This window comes from Sciurus carolinensis, chromosome 11 (assembly GCF_902686445.1).
Source record: "Sciurus carolinensis chromosome 11, mSciCar1.2, whole genome shotgun sequence".
In the NCBI taxonomy this organism is placed as follows: Eukaryota; Metazoa; Chordata; class Mammalia; order Rodentia; family Sciuridae; genus Sciurus; species Sciurus carolinensis.
Window position 1 is genome coordinate 113,425,225 of NC_062223.1, and position 15,940 is coordinate 113,441,164.

General features: G+C 35.9%; 1 protein-coding gene across 2 annotated transcripts in view; it reads right to left on the reverse strand.

Moving 5' to 3' along the window:
- Positions 1–3,007: 3,007 nt before the first annotated feature.
- The window catches only part of Zw10 (zw10 kinetochore protein), a 35,513-nt gene continuing 22,580 nt past the window's right edge, over positions 3,008–15,940 (reverse strand). Inside the window, exons 10-15 of one of the 2 annotated variants that reach the window (XM_047519489.1) lie at positions 13,763–13,834; positions 11,389–11,558; positions 10,363–10,493; positions 9,709–9,840; positions 8,637–8,839; positions 3,008–6,522 (exon numbers count right to left, since the gene is read on the reverse strand). In XM_047519489.1, coding sequence (XP_047375445.1) covers positions 6,402–6,522; positions 8,637–8,839; positions 9,709–9,840; positions 10,363–10,493; positions 11,389–11,558; positions 13,763–13,834 — 829 coding nt within the window. In that variant the 3' untranslated portion in view covers positions 3,008–6,401. The remainder of the gene's footprint in view (positions 6,523–8,636; positions 8,840–9,708; positions 9,841–10,362; positions 10,494–11,388; positions 11,559–13,762; positions 13,835–15,940) is intronic. The other variant, XM_047519488.1, reaches the window with a different exon arrangement.

A 15,940-nucleotide genomic window follows, 5' to 3' on the forward strand; every position in this document is an offset into this window, starting at 1 on the left:
CTCCAGGTGGCATGAATTCAAAACAGGGTTTTATATATTCATCAAAATACAAATACCCATACAGCCAAGGGAAGTTCTTCTGGGACCCAAAGTCAAACGTTTCCTGTGGTAGTGGACTCATAGTTTACTTATGAGGCCACTCCAGCTCATACTATAAAAGGACCACTTACCCTCTTCTCGTTTGGGCTGCATCACCCATACATTCTGTGGGGTTGACCTGGCATCACTCCTAAGTGTTAAGCGTTTCTACTCAGCTCCAACAAGAAGCATTAGACACTATTCCTGCCTTCAAAGGAGGCAATTTAGTTGGAAAACTGTCTGTTACGGAATTCTAAATTATGTACATTGATTTTGAAGTGAATACTAAAAATAGATATTCTATTATCACTACTCTGTGCTGCATGTTGTACATAGATTACTGCATTTAATCTTCTCATATACTTGGTCAAAGTATTAGCCCCATTTTATAAATGAGAATTTTGAGTCTTGAGAGAGAACTGTCCCAGAGCGATAAAACTAACTAAATGTAGACTTGGGAATGAAACCGACAGTCCAACTCGCACTTTACCTCTCCAATACTACCTTCCCTACCCTTCCTCTTACCTAAGGTCCTGTAGACCAACTGGCCACAGCAGAAGTCCTGCAAAGGATCAGACACTCTCCCTTCTATCCTGTTTCCTCCTTCTCCTCTTATCCCCATGTACTCTACCCATAGTTTCTACCCATCTGTCCTAAGGTAAAAATCTAAGATTTTTAAAACAGAATAAAGGTTTTTCTGGTGACCTTTTCTTCTCTTCTGAAGCTAACTTTAGTGAAAAGCAAAAAAAGGTGATGTTTGCTGTCTTAAGTTCATTGGAAGAATACTATTTCTCTCTCAATAAGACTGTGACTTTGCCTTTATAAAGAGCATGCTGCCTTCAGATCTGCTTCTCTTCTAACCAAACTACTCTTCCCTTTTACTGCTTTGCTAGCAAAAATTAGTAAAAAAAAAAAAAACCAAATCCAGAAAGTTAAAATTCTGTTTTCAGAAATCCCCAGTTAAATTCTCACAGGTTGTTGACAAAGTGAAAGCACTTGGGGTAAAGAGAAATAGAGAAAAAATCAGAAGTACTATTGGCACATGTACATACAACAGCACTACCCAGCCAAATGAAATAGGTGGCTGATATTTTTATAACATAAACAATAAACTGACACAAGGATGTAGGTGATTTCAGGTCTCCATAAGTCTGCTGAATAGCAGAATGTCCTGTATGTTCTTAAATTGCCTTGCATTTAAAAATGGGTTGCCTCTGATTCTCATAAAATCAAATATGCAAAGAAAGGAAATATTTTATCCAAAATATCAGCTGGAGAGAAAAATTGGTAATTTCACAATAAGATGAAGAAGAAATGGTATGGTCGAGGCTCAGGCCCTGGTTTTAGGAAAGAGGAAAGTATACTTCAAAGTGCACAGAAAAATACCAGAAATGATCTCATGGCTATAGCCTTTAAAATAAAGACATCAGCTGAGGTTGTGGCTCAGTGGTAGAGTGCTTGCCTTGCATGTGTGAGGCACTAGGTTTGATTCTCTGCACCACATATAAATAAATGAATAAAATAAAGGTCTATCAACATCTAAAATATATTTTAAAAAATAAATAAATAAAGACATCATAATAATGTGGATAAAAAGGGATGTGGGGAGAGGGTCTTTCAAGATGAAAAACCTGACCTTAAAATATTATGATACTATAAGAAAGTACAGCTGCAGATGGCAATCAGCAATTCATTCTATAAAACAACAAAAATCAATCCCCAAAATCCAAACAGGTCACTAATAAGCAAAACTGTAAGAATAGTGTCAATATGGAAAAAATAATATCAGGAAGGTCAAAGCCAAGAATATGCTGAGGTTTATAAAAAACATTATTTCAGCCAGGCATGGTGGCACATGCCTGTAATCCCAGTGGCTCCAGAGGCTGAGGCACGAGGATTTCGAGTCCAAAGCCAGCTTCAGCAACTTAGGGAGGCTCTAAGCAATTCAGTAAGACCCTGTTCCTAAATAAAATACGAAAAAGGGCTGGGGATGTGGCTTAGTGGTTGAGTGCCCCGAGTTCAATCCCTGGTACCAAAAACAAACAAAAAACATGATTTCGAGGGACTTTATGAGGGGAATGGGTCTGATCAGTGAAAAAGGAGAAGGAAAGGGTTAACTGAAGCAAGTGACTGGGAAAGAGGGAATGAGACAAAGGAGAAGTAGAGGTGTGAGCTGGCTGTCAGTTGCTTTTGAGATATATAATTCTTAATACTCAGTATTCAGGGAATGGGAATGGAATGGATATAGGGTAAGATTGAAGGGAAAACTGGGATGGGGAGAAATGGAGGAATGCAGGAAGCTCCTGGATACAGAAGTGAGGAGAAAAAACAAGAAACAAAGTTCACAGACCAGAGAATGAGCCCAAGTTTGAAATACACTATATGGCACTTGCTAGTGTGTGGCACTTGCTTCTGTGATCTTGTTTACTTCTCTGTCCTCATCACCTTTTTGCCTTCTACTGGCTCCCTAACTCTCCACTATTCAGAGCTCACAAGTACACCTTCTATCTTAAAGTCTGCAAAGAAGGCTTAGTTGTCTCCACCAAAATATCCACAGTTAGCTAACCTTCCCAAGATCGTGCACTGACTCACCATCCTATGTAGAATTGCCACTGGCTCCTGCTTCTTCTCCTCCAGAGCTCCTAATCCTCAATCACCCTGCAAGTACTTTTTCCCCCCTAGCACTTACTATCTTTAAACATACTCTTTGGGCTGGGGATATAGCTCAGTTGGTAGAGTGCTTGCCTTGCAAGCACAAGGCCCTAGGTTCAATCCCGAGCACTGCAAAAAAAAAAAAAAACAAAAAAACATACTCTTTATTTAAATTTTGTTTCTAATTTGTCTTTATCACTAAAATTAAACTGTAAGAGTGAACGAAATTTGTTTTGCACTTGTCCTTGTCATATAGTGCTTTGAACAGAGTCTGCCACCCAATAATGTTAAGTGAAATGAACACAGAAAGTCTTAAGCCTGTGGCACAGGAGGACATAGGTATTTCTGGCCTTGGTACTACTGTCTTCTTCAATAGCTAAGACCCATTAATTCCTACCCCAGTCTCTGTGCTAAACAAAAAAACTAGGACACCTGACTTCTGAAGAGGAGTGAAGAACTTAAACATAGCTCATCAGAATTATTGCCCTTCTCCCCAACCTCTAGGTAGAGATTTCATAACTTGATTTGGAGACATCTAATGCTATTTCTAGTCATAGCTTGTGATATCATGAAATTCTTAACCAAACTTCTCCCAACAAAGTGAGGAATTTATCTAAATCATACAATAACTGAAATTCTCAACACTGTGGCTTTGCAATTTTTAGGAAATTTTAAGCTTTGGCAAAATGCCTATTTTTCAGGAGGAAATTATCACAAAACAAAGGTTCAGAATCAGTTTTATGATTAGGAAGAATATAAGCATCAAAATACAATTCAGGGCTGGAGTTGTAACTTAGCTGTAGAGAACTTGCTTAGCATGTGAGACAATGGGTTTGATTCTCAACACCACATATAAAAACAAACATCCATCAAAACTTAAAAAAAAAAAAAATTCAGAAAGACCATTTCATGCCAAAACTTTTTGCACAAAAGGTAATGGCCAACAGGTTTACCTTCTTGCATTTCTGGCTATCTCCCATCACTATGAAGTCACTCCTATATACGTCATTTATCAATAGCACAAAAAAGGCATGGAGCTTGGACAAACTACTTCTTTGGGCCAGTTTTTTTTTTTTTTTTTTTTTTTTTTGGGGTGCTGGGGCCAGTTTTTTTTATGATCACAAAAATACTCTAGGGTGTGTATCTGTGTATTTGTGTGTACCACTTAGCACTTTCAGAAGACAAAATCTTGGGAAATTAGAAAATAGAATGAAATGCCACAAAAATGCTGGGAATCATCTCGAGTGATAATTATTGGCAAGCATGGCAAAGGGATTTTCCATCTCCGCTTAAATGTTATTAATCAAAGAATGAATAACTACTCACAAGTGATTATTCAGCAACATACTGAAGTTTATAGTATAAATGCTGTTTAGAGTCAAATGACCTTTCAAGAGCTGACCAAGACCAAAATATAAACTCGGTAAAATGGACAGGTTCTCTAGCTTCTATTCCCAGAGACCAGGCCTACATGCCTTGTGATACTTCTAGGCCTGAGGAAAGAGTGCCATCTGGAGGATCTCCATTTCAGAAATTGCTGATCAGGCAACCAATTCAGGATTCACAGAGAAACAAGAGCCACTATCAAATCCCCTCATGGATTTAAGTTGTTTTCAGACTTGTCTTTTTAACAATTCTTTCTATTACAATCTTGAGAAACATTTTCATGAATTTCATTTCTCAGTCACTTGTACAGTTTGAACTGCATTTAGAAAGAGGTTTCTTCTTCTTGCACCATAGATCCACTCAGTAAGTCAAGGCTCTTACCTACCCAGATTGAACATCATCTTAACCATCAGCTATTAGCTGCCTTGGCCAGGAAAGAGGATGAAGTCTACCTGCTCTGTACCATGCTTATGAACTATTCATCAGGGGAAACAGTCCCAGGAAGAACTTTGTTAATGAAGTTTTCCACGTTGCTGGGAGGAGGAAAGGCATGAAAAGCATGTTTTTCAGTTATAAAAGATCGCACCCCCAAATTGCTGTACCTGTCAAGCCAAGGAATAGAGTTTATGAACAAAAGAAACCTGATTTATCTAACAGCTCTGTGATGCATTTATTTCAGTTCTGCCTTTATTTCCCCATTCCCAAAAAATGCAAAGAATGCTCCCTGAAATTGTGTGAATTTTCAAGAACAGATGTTCTTTTAAAATAGCCCCTTCTTCCCTCTTAAGAAAGTCTGCTTCTTTGTTCTCAAAAAATAGAAGCTAGTTCAGACCATTTTTTTTTCTGTGAGTGCTCACAGGAGGACATGCAGAGTATAAACAAATAGCTTGAGGTTAACCCAGTTGAGTTCTGTCATAAGAAAATCGGACTTATTTCTGTTTAGTTCTTCTATAATCCGTAAATGGGAAAAGAAAGACCAAGCAACCAGAATGGGGCTGAATCAGAACTAAGGGGCTGAATCAGAACTAAGAACAAGAGGGAGAAGGCAAAAGGAAAAACAGTATGTTTTAGGGCAAGGAGATTAAGAGGCTGAGAACTAAGAAATCAGGCCCATTATACTGGAAACGTCCTTCAGACAGAACCTGCCTCAAAAGCATGTAAAGATCACACCCCTGTTTCACGGGGAGAAACTATTATTTAGTACCGAGATATAATCCAGTGTCCTAGAGAAATCAGGGATAACACCTGAAACATAATACATACTGCCAGTGGAAACAAAGACTTGAAACAAAAATTGAGCTGATGGATCACCCATGTCCACCAAATAAAGGACCAGGTTATACAGCCCAGCACTGGCATCTCACAGTATGTACGTTCCAAAGGAATGCGGGCAATTTAAAATCTTTGACATCTGATAAGCTACAGAAACAGTTGAGTGTCAGAATGAGAGTGGAGGAGGACCTAACAAAAAAATAAAATTTAGTTGAAACAGCAAAACCTTCCAAAATTTAAAGTCCTAAAAGACCTAGGAATTCTGAAAAAGTATCAGACAAAGTTACAAGGAAGGAGATGACAAGTCAGAACATCTGTGAGGGTCATACACTTCAATTAAAATCCAGTGGCTGGGGCTGGGGCTCAGTGGTACAGCACTTGGCTGGCACATGTGAGGCACTTGGTTCGATCCTCAGCACCACATAAAAATAAATAAAATAAAATAAGGGTGTTGTGTCCATCTACAATTAAAACAAATTTTTAAATAAAGTACAGAAGAAAATTTGGTCTCTTTTGTCAAAGTTCCCATGTTATCAAAGACACTCACCCTTTAACTCTGAAAGGTATTATTTACTAGAAAGAAATATTATAGGAGGCCTCCCAATTCCTGCAAAGCCAAATATGGTACCCCTGTCCCCCCACAAAAAATATTTATTTAATTTCATAAATTCTTCACTCTGCCTCTTAGAATCTCTTGAATTCCTTAATCCAAGGCCAGGGCCTAAAACTGCAATGTACACAGCTCCCAGAGAGTCCCAGAATCAGCACAAATACTGCCCCACTGTTTCTTATTTATCAAAGTTGAGCACCTAGAAAGTCAATGAATTGAGGTGCTTCACTTGACATCTTAATAACCAGTTCTTCAACAAAGTCTCAAAACAGGCCAGGAGGTAAGACATCCTTGACATCTGGTTCACCAAAACTGGAAGGTGTTTCCAAGAAGCCTTGTAGGGAGTAATTTCACCAAAAAGGAATCCACATAGTCAAGATACAGCTTTCTCAGGAAGATGGAGCTACTTAATCTTAGCAAGGGCAGCTGCTCTTCTTTCTGTGTTCTGGAACAAGGCACGAATTAAAGCTTTTACTTCACTGGAAGAGAATGCAGTTGCCAGCGGCCCTTTTCCATCTGCCCACCTGCAAAAAAGATAGAATTCTATTTCTTATTATGTCTCTGAAGTTTAAGCATGAATTTAAAATTTATTTCATCCAAATGTTTGTTTTAAATTGAAATAAATTAAATTCTAGTTATCTTTCCTCCTCTTTACAGATTTACCCATTAATACCTTAGACTCTCTTCTCATTGGTTGCAAATCAATAATGAAAAAACAACCTTATAGAATATAGGGGAAAAAAAATAAACAGGCATTTTACAATAGAAGAAACATGAATTACTAACAAAAAGATGCTTAATCTCAATAGAATTTAGGAAAATTAAAATGACAATGAGCTATTATTTTACACTAACTTTATTATCAAATCTGCTGATTCCAAATACTGGGGAAATGTGAAGAAATGGGATATATAAACTATGAAATATGTGTACCACAGGATATGTACTGCAGCAGTAAAAATGAAGTGCAGTTATATACACCATCATGAGTAAATTTCAAAGACAGGATAAAGGAGCAAGTTAAAAAAAATTCCACTTATATGAAGTTCAAAAGCAGGCAAGTCTAATCTTTTTTGTTGTTAAGAGTATGTGTAAATGTCCAGGCTGGGGTTCTGGCTCAGTTGTAGAGTGCTTGCCTGGCATGTATGAGGCACTGGGTTTGATTTTCAGCACCACATATAACTAAAGGTTCCAAAAAAATTTTTTTTTAAAAAAAGAATATGTGTAAATGTAAAACTATAAAGAAAGGCAAGGTAATAACATAAAATTTAAGTGAGCAGTTATCTCTAATGAAAAGCATTTGAAGGAGGACACATAGGGGTCTTCAAAGATACCGCTTATAATTTTAATTAGGTAATAAGTATATTAACATTTATTCTTTTTCTCTAAACCATGATTATAATTATCTATGCTATACTACTTCATAAGTATATTTTACAATTAAAATGTTTAAACTATACATGGACTAAACGTGGGGTTTTTGTGGGGGTTTGTTTGTTTTGGTAAAAAATATTCCCAATTAGTTACTAGCCTTGCATTTATTGAACTCTCCAGGGGGAAAAATAAACTTCCTAAGGAGAAAAAAGAAGTTGAGATGTACCAGTACTATAGTTTTTCTCATTAACAAAGAACTAATGATTATTCTCAAGCTGCAAGAAAGCCCTTTAAAAGCAGAAAAAGAAAAATTCTGTTCTCTGGAGCATATTGCCAAAAGACAACTTTTTTTTACCCATTACAGATTTATAAATAAATAAATCAAAACTTTGTAATAAATATAATTAAAGGTAACCTGATATGACTTTTTTTCCAAGTACAAATCTCATTTATGTTATTTTAGAATGGACAATATGCACTGCAAACTACTCAGATACATGTAGGATGACTGGTCTAATATAATTGAACACCTACAGTAAACCAAGCTAAAGCGGGCAGACAAGTGACTGACTGTATGGCCTATAAGAGAATTCTTTATGCAAGGCATACATATTCGTGAATCACTACCATCAACACAAAACCATCAATGCATGTGTAGCTAAGTCACCTCTATTCTGTTTTGTGAAGAATGAGTGCCCTCTGAACAATAATGATAAGATGCGCATACACTCATGGGGCATAGCCACATTAATTGATAGTGTTGGGCAAAAATGTTATACACTATATTTAAGTATCCATTCCAGTGTATGGTGCTTACTCTCTGAAACTATTTGCTCCCTGCAGAAAAACTACTGGTGAATCAAAAAATGACTTGATGCTGAATATTAAAGACATAAAAGTAATTTCTCTCTTAATATACCAAAGTCATTACATCCACTGTTGATCAAAGTGAGTAAACATTTCCATTCAAGTGTAAAACAGTTGGACTTATTATAAATATCAGACCCTTTCTTTGTATTGCATGCCAAAATGACATGTTCACGATCCAAATAATATGAATGAGAAGTCTATGTCTTATCAAATATGAGAAAGCAATGAGATTTACATGATGATAGCCCACAAAAAGTCCTCAACTACTGCTATTCAATACGAAACTTTTCCCTGAGTTATACTAAGAAACAAAGAAAAGCACTGCTGCCACTGGCACTATTATTCTTTCGTGGTTGTGCAGAGATACACGCCTCTATGGAAGGGTTATACATACCGATCTCCAATTTCTTGCAAGCTAGCTTGTAGCATCATCATCAGTTCTTTAAAAGGCATCCATTTTGACACATAGATGGGAACCTCTTCTTGATATTTCTTGTTCTTGCTTTCTTCAGACAGAGGTGCAAATACTTGAGGTCCTTCATCTACCACGGTTTTGCATAAGGAATACAATCTATCACCATCTTCAGTAGAGATGTCCTAGTTTTGCACAAAGGGAACATAACAGAATTGGGGCAATTTAGTAGTAGGAAAAGGGTGGAGCAGATCTTAATCACAGGCTGTTCAGGTGGGTCACCTACAGCGAAGTGCTTTCTACCCAATTTAGTAACACCTTAGTAGATACTAGATTCACTCAGCTCTCTGAAAATACTCCTGTAGCTAGAATGACAACAAAATATGTTTCAACAGATTGTCAGTAATTTAGTTTGCTTACAAGATACAACCTATATCTCCAGGAGAATGTAGTATAACAGGGGATATTGTTACAAATAAGAATTTTGTGAGTCTATGCTTTAGAGGCTTCATTTGGCCAAGTCCAGGCATTTTTCTTGTAGGATGATACACAAAATCCCAATTGCAATGTTTTGTTGAAAAAGTGCTATCTGCATAAGACTTTATTCACTTTACAAAAGGAAGGTATTAACTTGCAAATACCATACAATGCATCTTGGGAGTAATGCCCAGTTTCTAATTTCCGTATTCATAATTTGCAGATGCTAGACTGAGAAGTAGAACAATCGTACTTTCTTAATTAGGTATAAAAGAGATTAGCAAGTCTCCAGCAAGAGAGAATTAAGACAAAACTGAAAACAACTGCATGAGTCATACATGAAAGACAATTTCTTCTATCATAAGTGTTGAGTAAAAATGAGATTTCTACATCACTTTTTTGACTTTTTTTTTTTTTTTTTGTGGTACTTGGGATCGAACTCAGGGCCTTGTGCTTGCAAGGCACACACTCTACCAGCTGAGCTATCTTCCCAGCCCCATCACTTTTTTAATAAAGTCACAATCTGTGATAAGCATTGCATCTCAAGTCCATGAGGCATGTGATGGCCTAAGCTTACCTCAAGGGCAGTGATTCTGCCAATGATCTCAGAAATTGCTGTATTTAGTAAAGTCCCCATAGCCTTACAATATATATTCACTGGTAGGATATCTTGCCACACAGTTCCAAGTCTCTTTAGTTGGTGCAGTACCTGTCAGAAGAATAGAGCTGTTTACACAGGAAGGAGATAGTTGCAACTCACATTTTCCAGATTTACATTTATCATACGCCTGTTTCTGGGGAAAGAGGTATATGAAAAGGTGAGGTAATAATACGTGCTTCTTGAATGTTTAACCTTTATTATATTCCTGGCAGCTAAAAAGTACCAGGATGGGAAAACTATAGCAAAAAGATAAATCACTTAAGAGAGAAGCATGGATGAAAGCCTATATTTCAAACTTCACCAATACAATTCATGAGTCAACTACTTGCTACACAGACTACTTATTCAACTTATGGTGTCAATGGAAAGACAGTTTCCTGTTGTCTTGGTACGGCAAAGGAACATTTTTAAACATAACTGTGAAAGGTATTCAGATTATCTAGTGAAGGTTATAGGGAATCAAGAAAGCTACTGGTTAGGGGTTCTTCGATGCTTTTTTTTTTTTTTTTTTTTTTGAAGGGTATCTACTAAGGATGAGTACAAATTTCAGCACTAGCAAGAGCCTCCCACCTGCCGGATTGCTTTACTTGCTGCAGAATAATTCTCTTCATCATCCATGTTTGAAAAGTTCCTAGCACTTGACAGTCTTTCCAGAAGTTCGCCTTTCTGTGCCCGCATTTGAGCCAAAAAGCACTCTGTCCCTATGATGGGAAACAAAACAAACAAACAAAAATTCTAAAAGCTATCCAATTACACATTGCAGTAAACCAGAAGAGAAGACAAGCATAAACCATATCTCTGTTCTATCTATATGAAAACAATTGTAGGTAACATCATAAATCTGCCCTAAGGATACTAGAAAAAAAATCATAATGCAGTTAGCCAACTCCACTCTTAGGAAAATAGAAAAATCCTTCTCAATAGTTAGCCTAGAGTCTAAGTCAGCTAAAAAATATTACGTACACAAAAAAAGCTACTTATTATTCTGATATATCTATAACCAGTGAGGGGAAAAGTCAAGAACTGAAAGGCTAAGTGAACCATATAGATTCTCTGCTTTTCTCAGTCTATAATTATAGAAAATATATTAATTTAACCCACATTTCATTTCTTTTGACAATCCCAAGTAAAACTAAGGAAGATGTAAGGGGAGGGAGATGGGGGAGAACTGTCTTTGGTTTTGCAAAAGAATAAGCACTGGCATTAGTGAGCTCTTACCAATAATTGTCACAGCCCAAGGAGTAGGAGGTGGGGAGGGAGGGGGGAACATCCTGGGGAATGACACTGGCCAAATGATGCTGCTATGTTTTGTATTATGTGCATGTACAAATAAGTAACAAAAAATCTCATCCATACGTACAATTATAATGCACCAATTAAAAAAGTGGGAAAAAATGTAATGCTTCCATTACGACTACATTCACTTTATAAAAGTAAATAACCAGAAACATAGGAAATTAAATGCCCTCCCACTTTCAAATACAGTGCAGGACCACCACCTAATAATTTCTATCCACCTCATTTATAAATTACAAAGATACTAGGCTGATCAACTGCATAATCCAAATATTTGCCTAAATTTAAGGTTTCAGTTACCAAGTCTTCTGAAGCCAGGTACAAGATCCACAAAAGTAGTAGTGCCATCACAAAGAATGGGGGCAAGGCGTAATCTGAACTGATGCCCCAGGGTCAGCAAGTGGTGAGCAATATACATACAGTTGTTATGGTGAATGGCAGCCAACTGGGGAAGTTTTTGAAGGTTTTCCCTAGGCCATGAGGAAGGATAGAAAAGAAACCATCTATTATTAAAGTGGAGGATGATGAAAAGTCACTATTCCTCTAATGTGTCATGTCTCTATGCTTTAATAATTGCCTATTTTGTAGATGCTGTACATAACGAGACACAATCTCACCATTCCTACTCCCAGAGTTAGGTTGTTCTGCCTGTGTGACTTTACCCTATAAAACTATCCCAGTGATTAACAAATAAGAAAGATCAAGGGAATCAAGATATTTATCTGAGTCAAGATGTTTATCTGTACTGGAAACCTAGCAGAACTATGCATAAAGCTATTGAAATTTAATTCTGGTAAGTCTCTGGAACTACAGGTTTACCTCCCCCTTTTCCAAACTCCTATATGATTCATGTAATGAAGCATTTAACATTTTGAATTCACAAGTTTTCAAAATTGACTAGAGATCAGGGTCACATGGAAAATTTTAAAATATACTTATGTTTAGTCAGACCCTTCAAAAATTAAAAAGGGAAGGGAATGTAGCTCTGTGGTATAGTGCTGCTGGTTTCAGTCTCCAGTACTACCATAAAAAAAAAAAAAAGAAAGATAAAGAAAAATCCACAGATACCTAGGTCTTACACCAGACCTATATATATATCAAAAGCTCCAGGAGTATGGCCTAGGCAAATATATATATATATATTCAATTCATGTGTATGGGGCAGATATATTTATATATACACACATACACACACATTTTTTCCCAAGGCTCCATAAGTGATTCTAAAATACTATCAAAGCTGAGAAACATAAGCTAATAAGACAGTGGTTCTCCAAGAGAGGCAGGAGATTCTGATGTATGCTAAAAAAAGTTTGGGAACCACTGTGCAACACAAAGTCCCAAGATCATACAAAGGAAAAAGAGAGGCATATCTAACTCCATGGCAGTGAGAAAAATATTTCTGAGCCACAGAAAGTTCTAAGTCAACTCTCTCAGAGTCTCTAAGGACAAGGTCAGTTGATTCAGAAGTTTTCTCTGTTCCTTTGCTTGACTGCACAACAAATGAAACTAGAATTTCATAATTTTTTTTATTTTTTTGGTACTGGGGATTGAACCCAGGGACCCTTCATCAAAGTTATATCCCCAGCCCTTTTCATTCTGAGACAGGATCTTGCTAGGCTACTTAGGGCCTTGCTAAATTGCAAGGGCTGGCCTCAAACTTGTAATCCTCCTGCCTCAGCCTCCTGAGTCACTGGATTACAGGTGTGTGCCACCACACCCAGCAAAATAAGAATTTTAAACTACAGCAAAGAGAATATAAATAAAAATAAGATTCACAATAAATTAGTTCTTTTTAATAATAAAAACAGGTGGGTTTAATTAAAGACATCTGAATTGTTCAAAATTTTAAACAAAAAAATTTCGAATAATAAACTGATTTATTTTTTTCTTTGAAAGCAGAGTCCTTAGCTATGAAATAGTTTCCTTGACATATTACTAAAAACACTTATAAAAAAATCCAAACCATTTCATTTAAATAACAGAGAGAACTCCTGGAGGCTTACAGTTGAGTAACCTTTTAGAACATAAAAGAAACCTTTAAAGCCCAAGACATTAGGTAAATAAACACAGCCTAAGATGCTATAAAGAGTGGCTAATCATTCTTCCCAGTTAAAAAGCATTCTTTTGTATATTATATCTGCAAAACTACAAATGTCAAGGGAAAATGTAGTATGTTTACTGTATAGCACTGTGAAATAATGACCTTTCTGAGGATTGAACCCATAGGGGCTTTACCACTGAGCCATATCCCCAGTCCTTTTAAATTTTTTTATTCTGAGACAGTGTCTCACTAAGTTGCTTAAGGCCTTACTAAATTGCTAAGGCTGGCCTTGAATTTGTGATCCTCCTGCCTCAGCATCCCAAGTGAGATTATAGGTGTATGTCACCACACCTAGCTTCTTTCTGGTTTTTAACCAAGAAAAGTAAGGCAATTCTTAAAAGGCCTAGGCATTAAAAACCGGTAAGTTTTTAAATTTGTATTATATACTGTAAGATTCTGTTATTAAAATAGTAAGTGTCTAAGTCCTTTAAAATGGTTTACTGCATTTTATTGTGAATTTCAGTAACCAAAACATCTTTGGTAAAAATATAAAAATAGTATTTTTAATTAGACAAACATTTAGACATACAAACAAAACATTATACAGAAATGAGAGAAAGTAGTACTTACTTGTGATATGTTGGTACAACATCATGGAACAAATGGAAGATATTCCTCACTGAGTAGAAAAGTTGGACAGCACTAAAGAGAAAATTAAAAATTAATACCAATATATAAGGATATACTGTAAATGAGGAAACAAATTTCAAACTCAGTATACTTTTAGTGAGGGTCATCAATTAAAAGTACAGTTGCAGAGAAAACCTGCCTTGATCATTGCTGGAAAACACCACTCATCTAGATGGAAATATATTCTCAACCAGTATTTACTAACTAAATTGCAGTTCTAAAAACTTGAATCCATTAATAATTTTTAGAACCATAGCATTCAACACAAAGCCTCTTTTCCATTTATCATTTTGTGTTCTGCGATTACCCAGAGTATCCTTTCAGTTACAAATGGAGCTAAGCCTCAGGCAAATGTCACCTACTCACTGATACACACTGCAAAGGGCAAGGTATCAATAAAAAGGTATCACTTGGTTCTTTTAGAATCAGTCTGACTTTCAGCTTTCACCTTTTTTTCCTTCTTTCCCATTGCAAAGAGATAAATCAACATTTTCTAGTCTAGAATCTAGCCCTCAAGACTTTTTGCCCTTTAAATCTGGTCTTTAAAATGCCTCAAAAATATTAAAACGCATTTAAAAAGAGCAAATATAAGGCTTGTCACTTATCTCTATACAAGAGTATTTTAACCTGTATGCCTTGAATAACACAAAGGAATTCCACAAATATTTAGGAAAACAGATGATGGTTGCTATATTCCAAAACACCTTCACTACCAATTATAAATGATAACTGACTAAATTCATTCATTTAATTTTTGCTTAATACGTTATTTGACATTTGATAATGTAGAAAGGAGGGTATTGTACAGTAGGTTGTTTTTTGTTTTATTGATGCATTATAATTATACATAGTAGTGAAATTCATTATACCATATTCCTATATGCACATAATTTAATCAGTCTCATTCCCCAGTACCTTCCCTTTCTCTCCATTCCTTCCTCCCCCGATTTGCTTGCCATACTCTACTGCTGTCCCTTCTATTATTGTTATTGTAATTAGTGCATTATAATTATATATACATATAAATGGGATTCACTGTGGTATATTTGTACATGAGCATAGCATAATTTGGTAAATTTCCTTTCCCAGTTACTCTCCATGTCCTCCTTTCCTTTCTCCCTCTCCATTCCCTTCCACTATTCTCTTTAGTGGTTTCCCTTCTATTTTCCTGAGATACTTTTTTATTCCTTTTCTCTAGCTTCCACTTTTGAGAGAAAACATTGACCCTTGATTTTCTGAGTCCAGTTATTTCATTTAGCATGATATTCTCCACTTCCATCCATTTATCAGCAAATGACACAATTTCACTCTTCTTTATGGCTGGACACAACTTCACTATATATATACACCACACTTTTTTAATCCATTCGTCTATTGATGGACACATAGGCTGGTTCCCTCACTAGGCTATTGCGAACTGCACTGCTATAAATGCTGGTATGTATGTATATATATATATATATATATATATATATATATTTATATATATATATATATTTTTTTTTTTTTGGATAAGTACCAAGGAAGGCTTGGGCTACTTGGATCATATGGTAGTTCCATTCCTAGTTTATACAGGAATCTCCACACTGATTACCAAAATAGTTGGAATACTCTGCAGTCCCTGTACATGTGTTTTTGTTTGTCCTATTAAAAATCATTTCTTTTAGTAGAATGAATGTCTATAAACTTTCAGTATAAAAATGTTTTGTATTTGTTTTCTCAAAAATTTTTTAAAATATTGCCCTGTATCTCTACCTTCTGGCCTGATATATTCAGCAGAAAACCAAGAAGAAATTGTTACTCTTATATTTATTTTGCCAAAAAAATGTATACTTCCTTTATAAGTAAGCATGCATTTTTACTTCCTGCATATAATTAAAACTAAAAGGACTCATAAATACGATTCATTAAAGCCAGGGATGTACCTTGGTAAACGTATTCTTTCCAGAGCAAAATAAAAAATAAAGGGTAGGTTTGTTTGCATGAAGAGATTATAAACTACAGTAGATGTGATATGATTACACTATTGTTTTCTACTATGAGGACAAAAAGTAAAAAAAAAAAAAAAAAAAATTGCTAAACACAGATTCAAACTAAACAGGCTTTTGTAAACCTGCT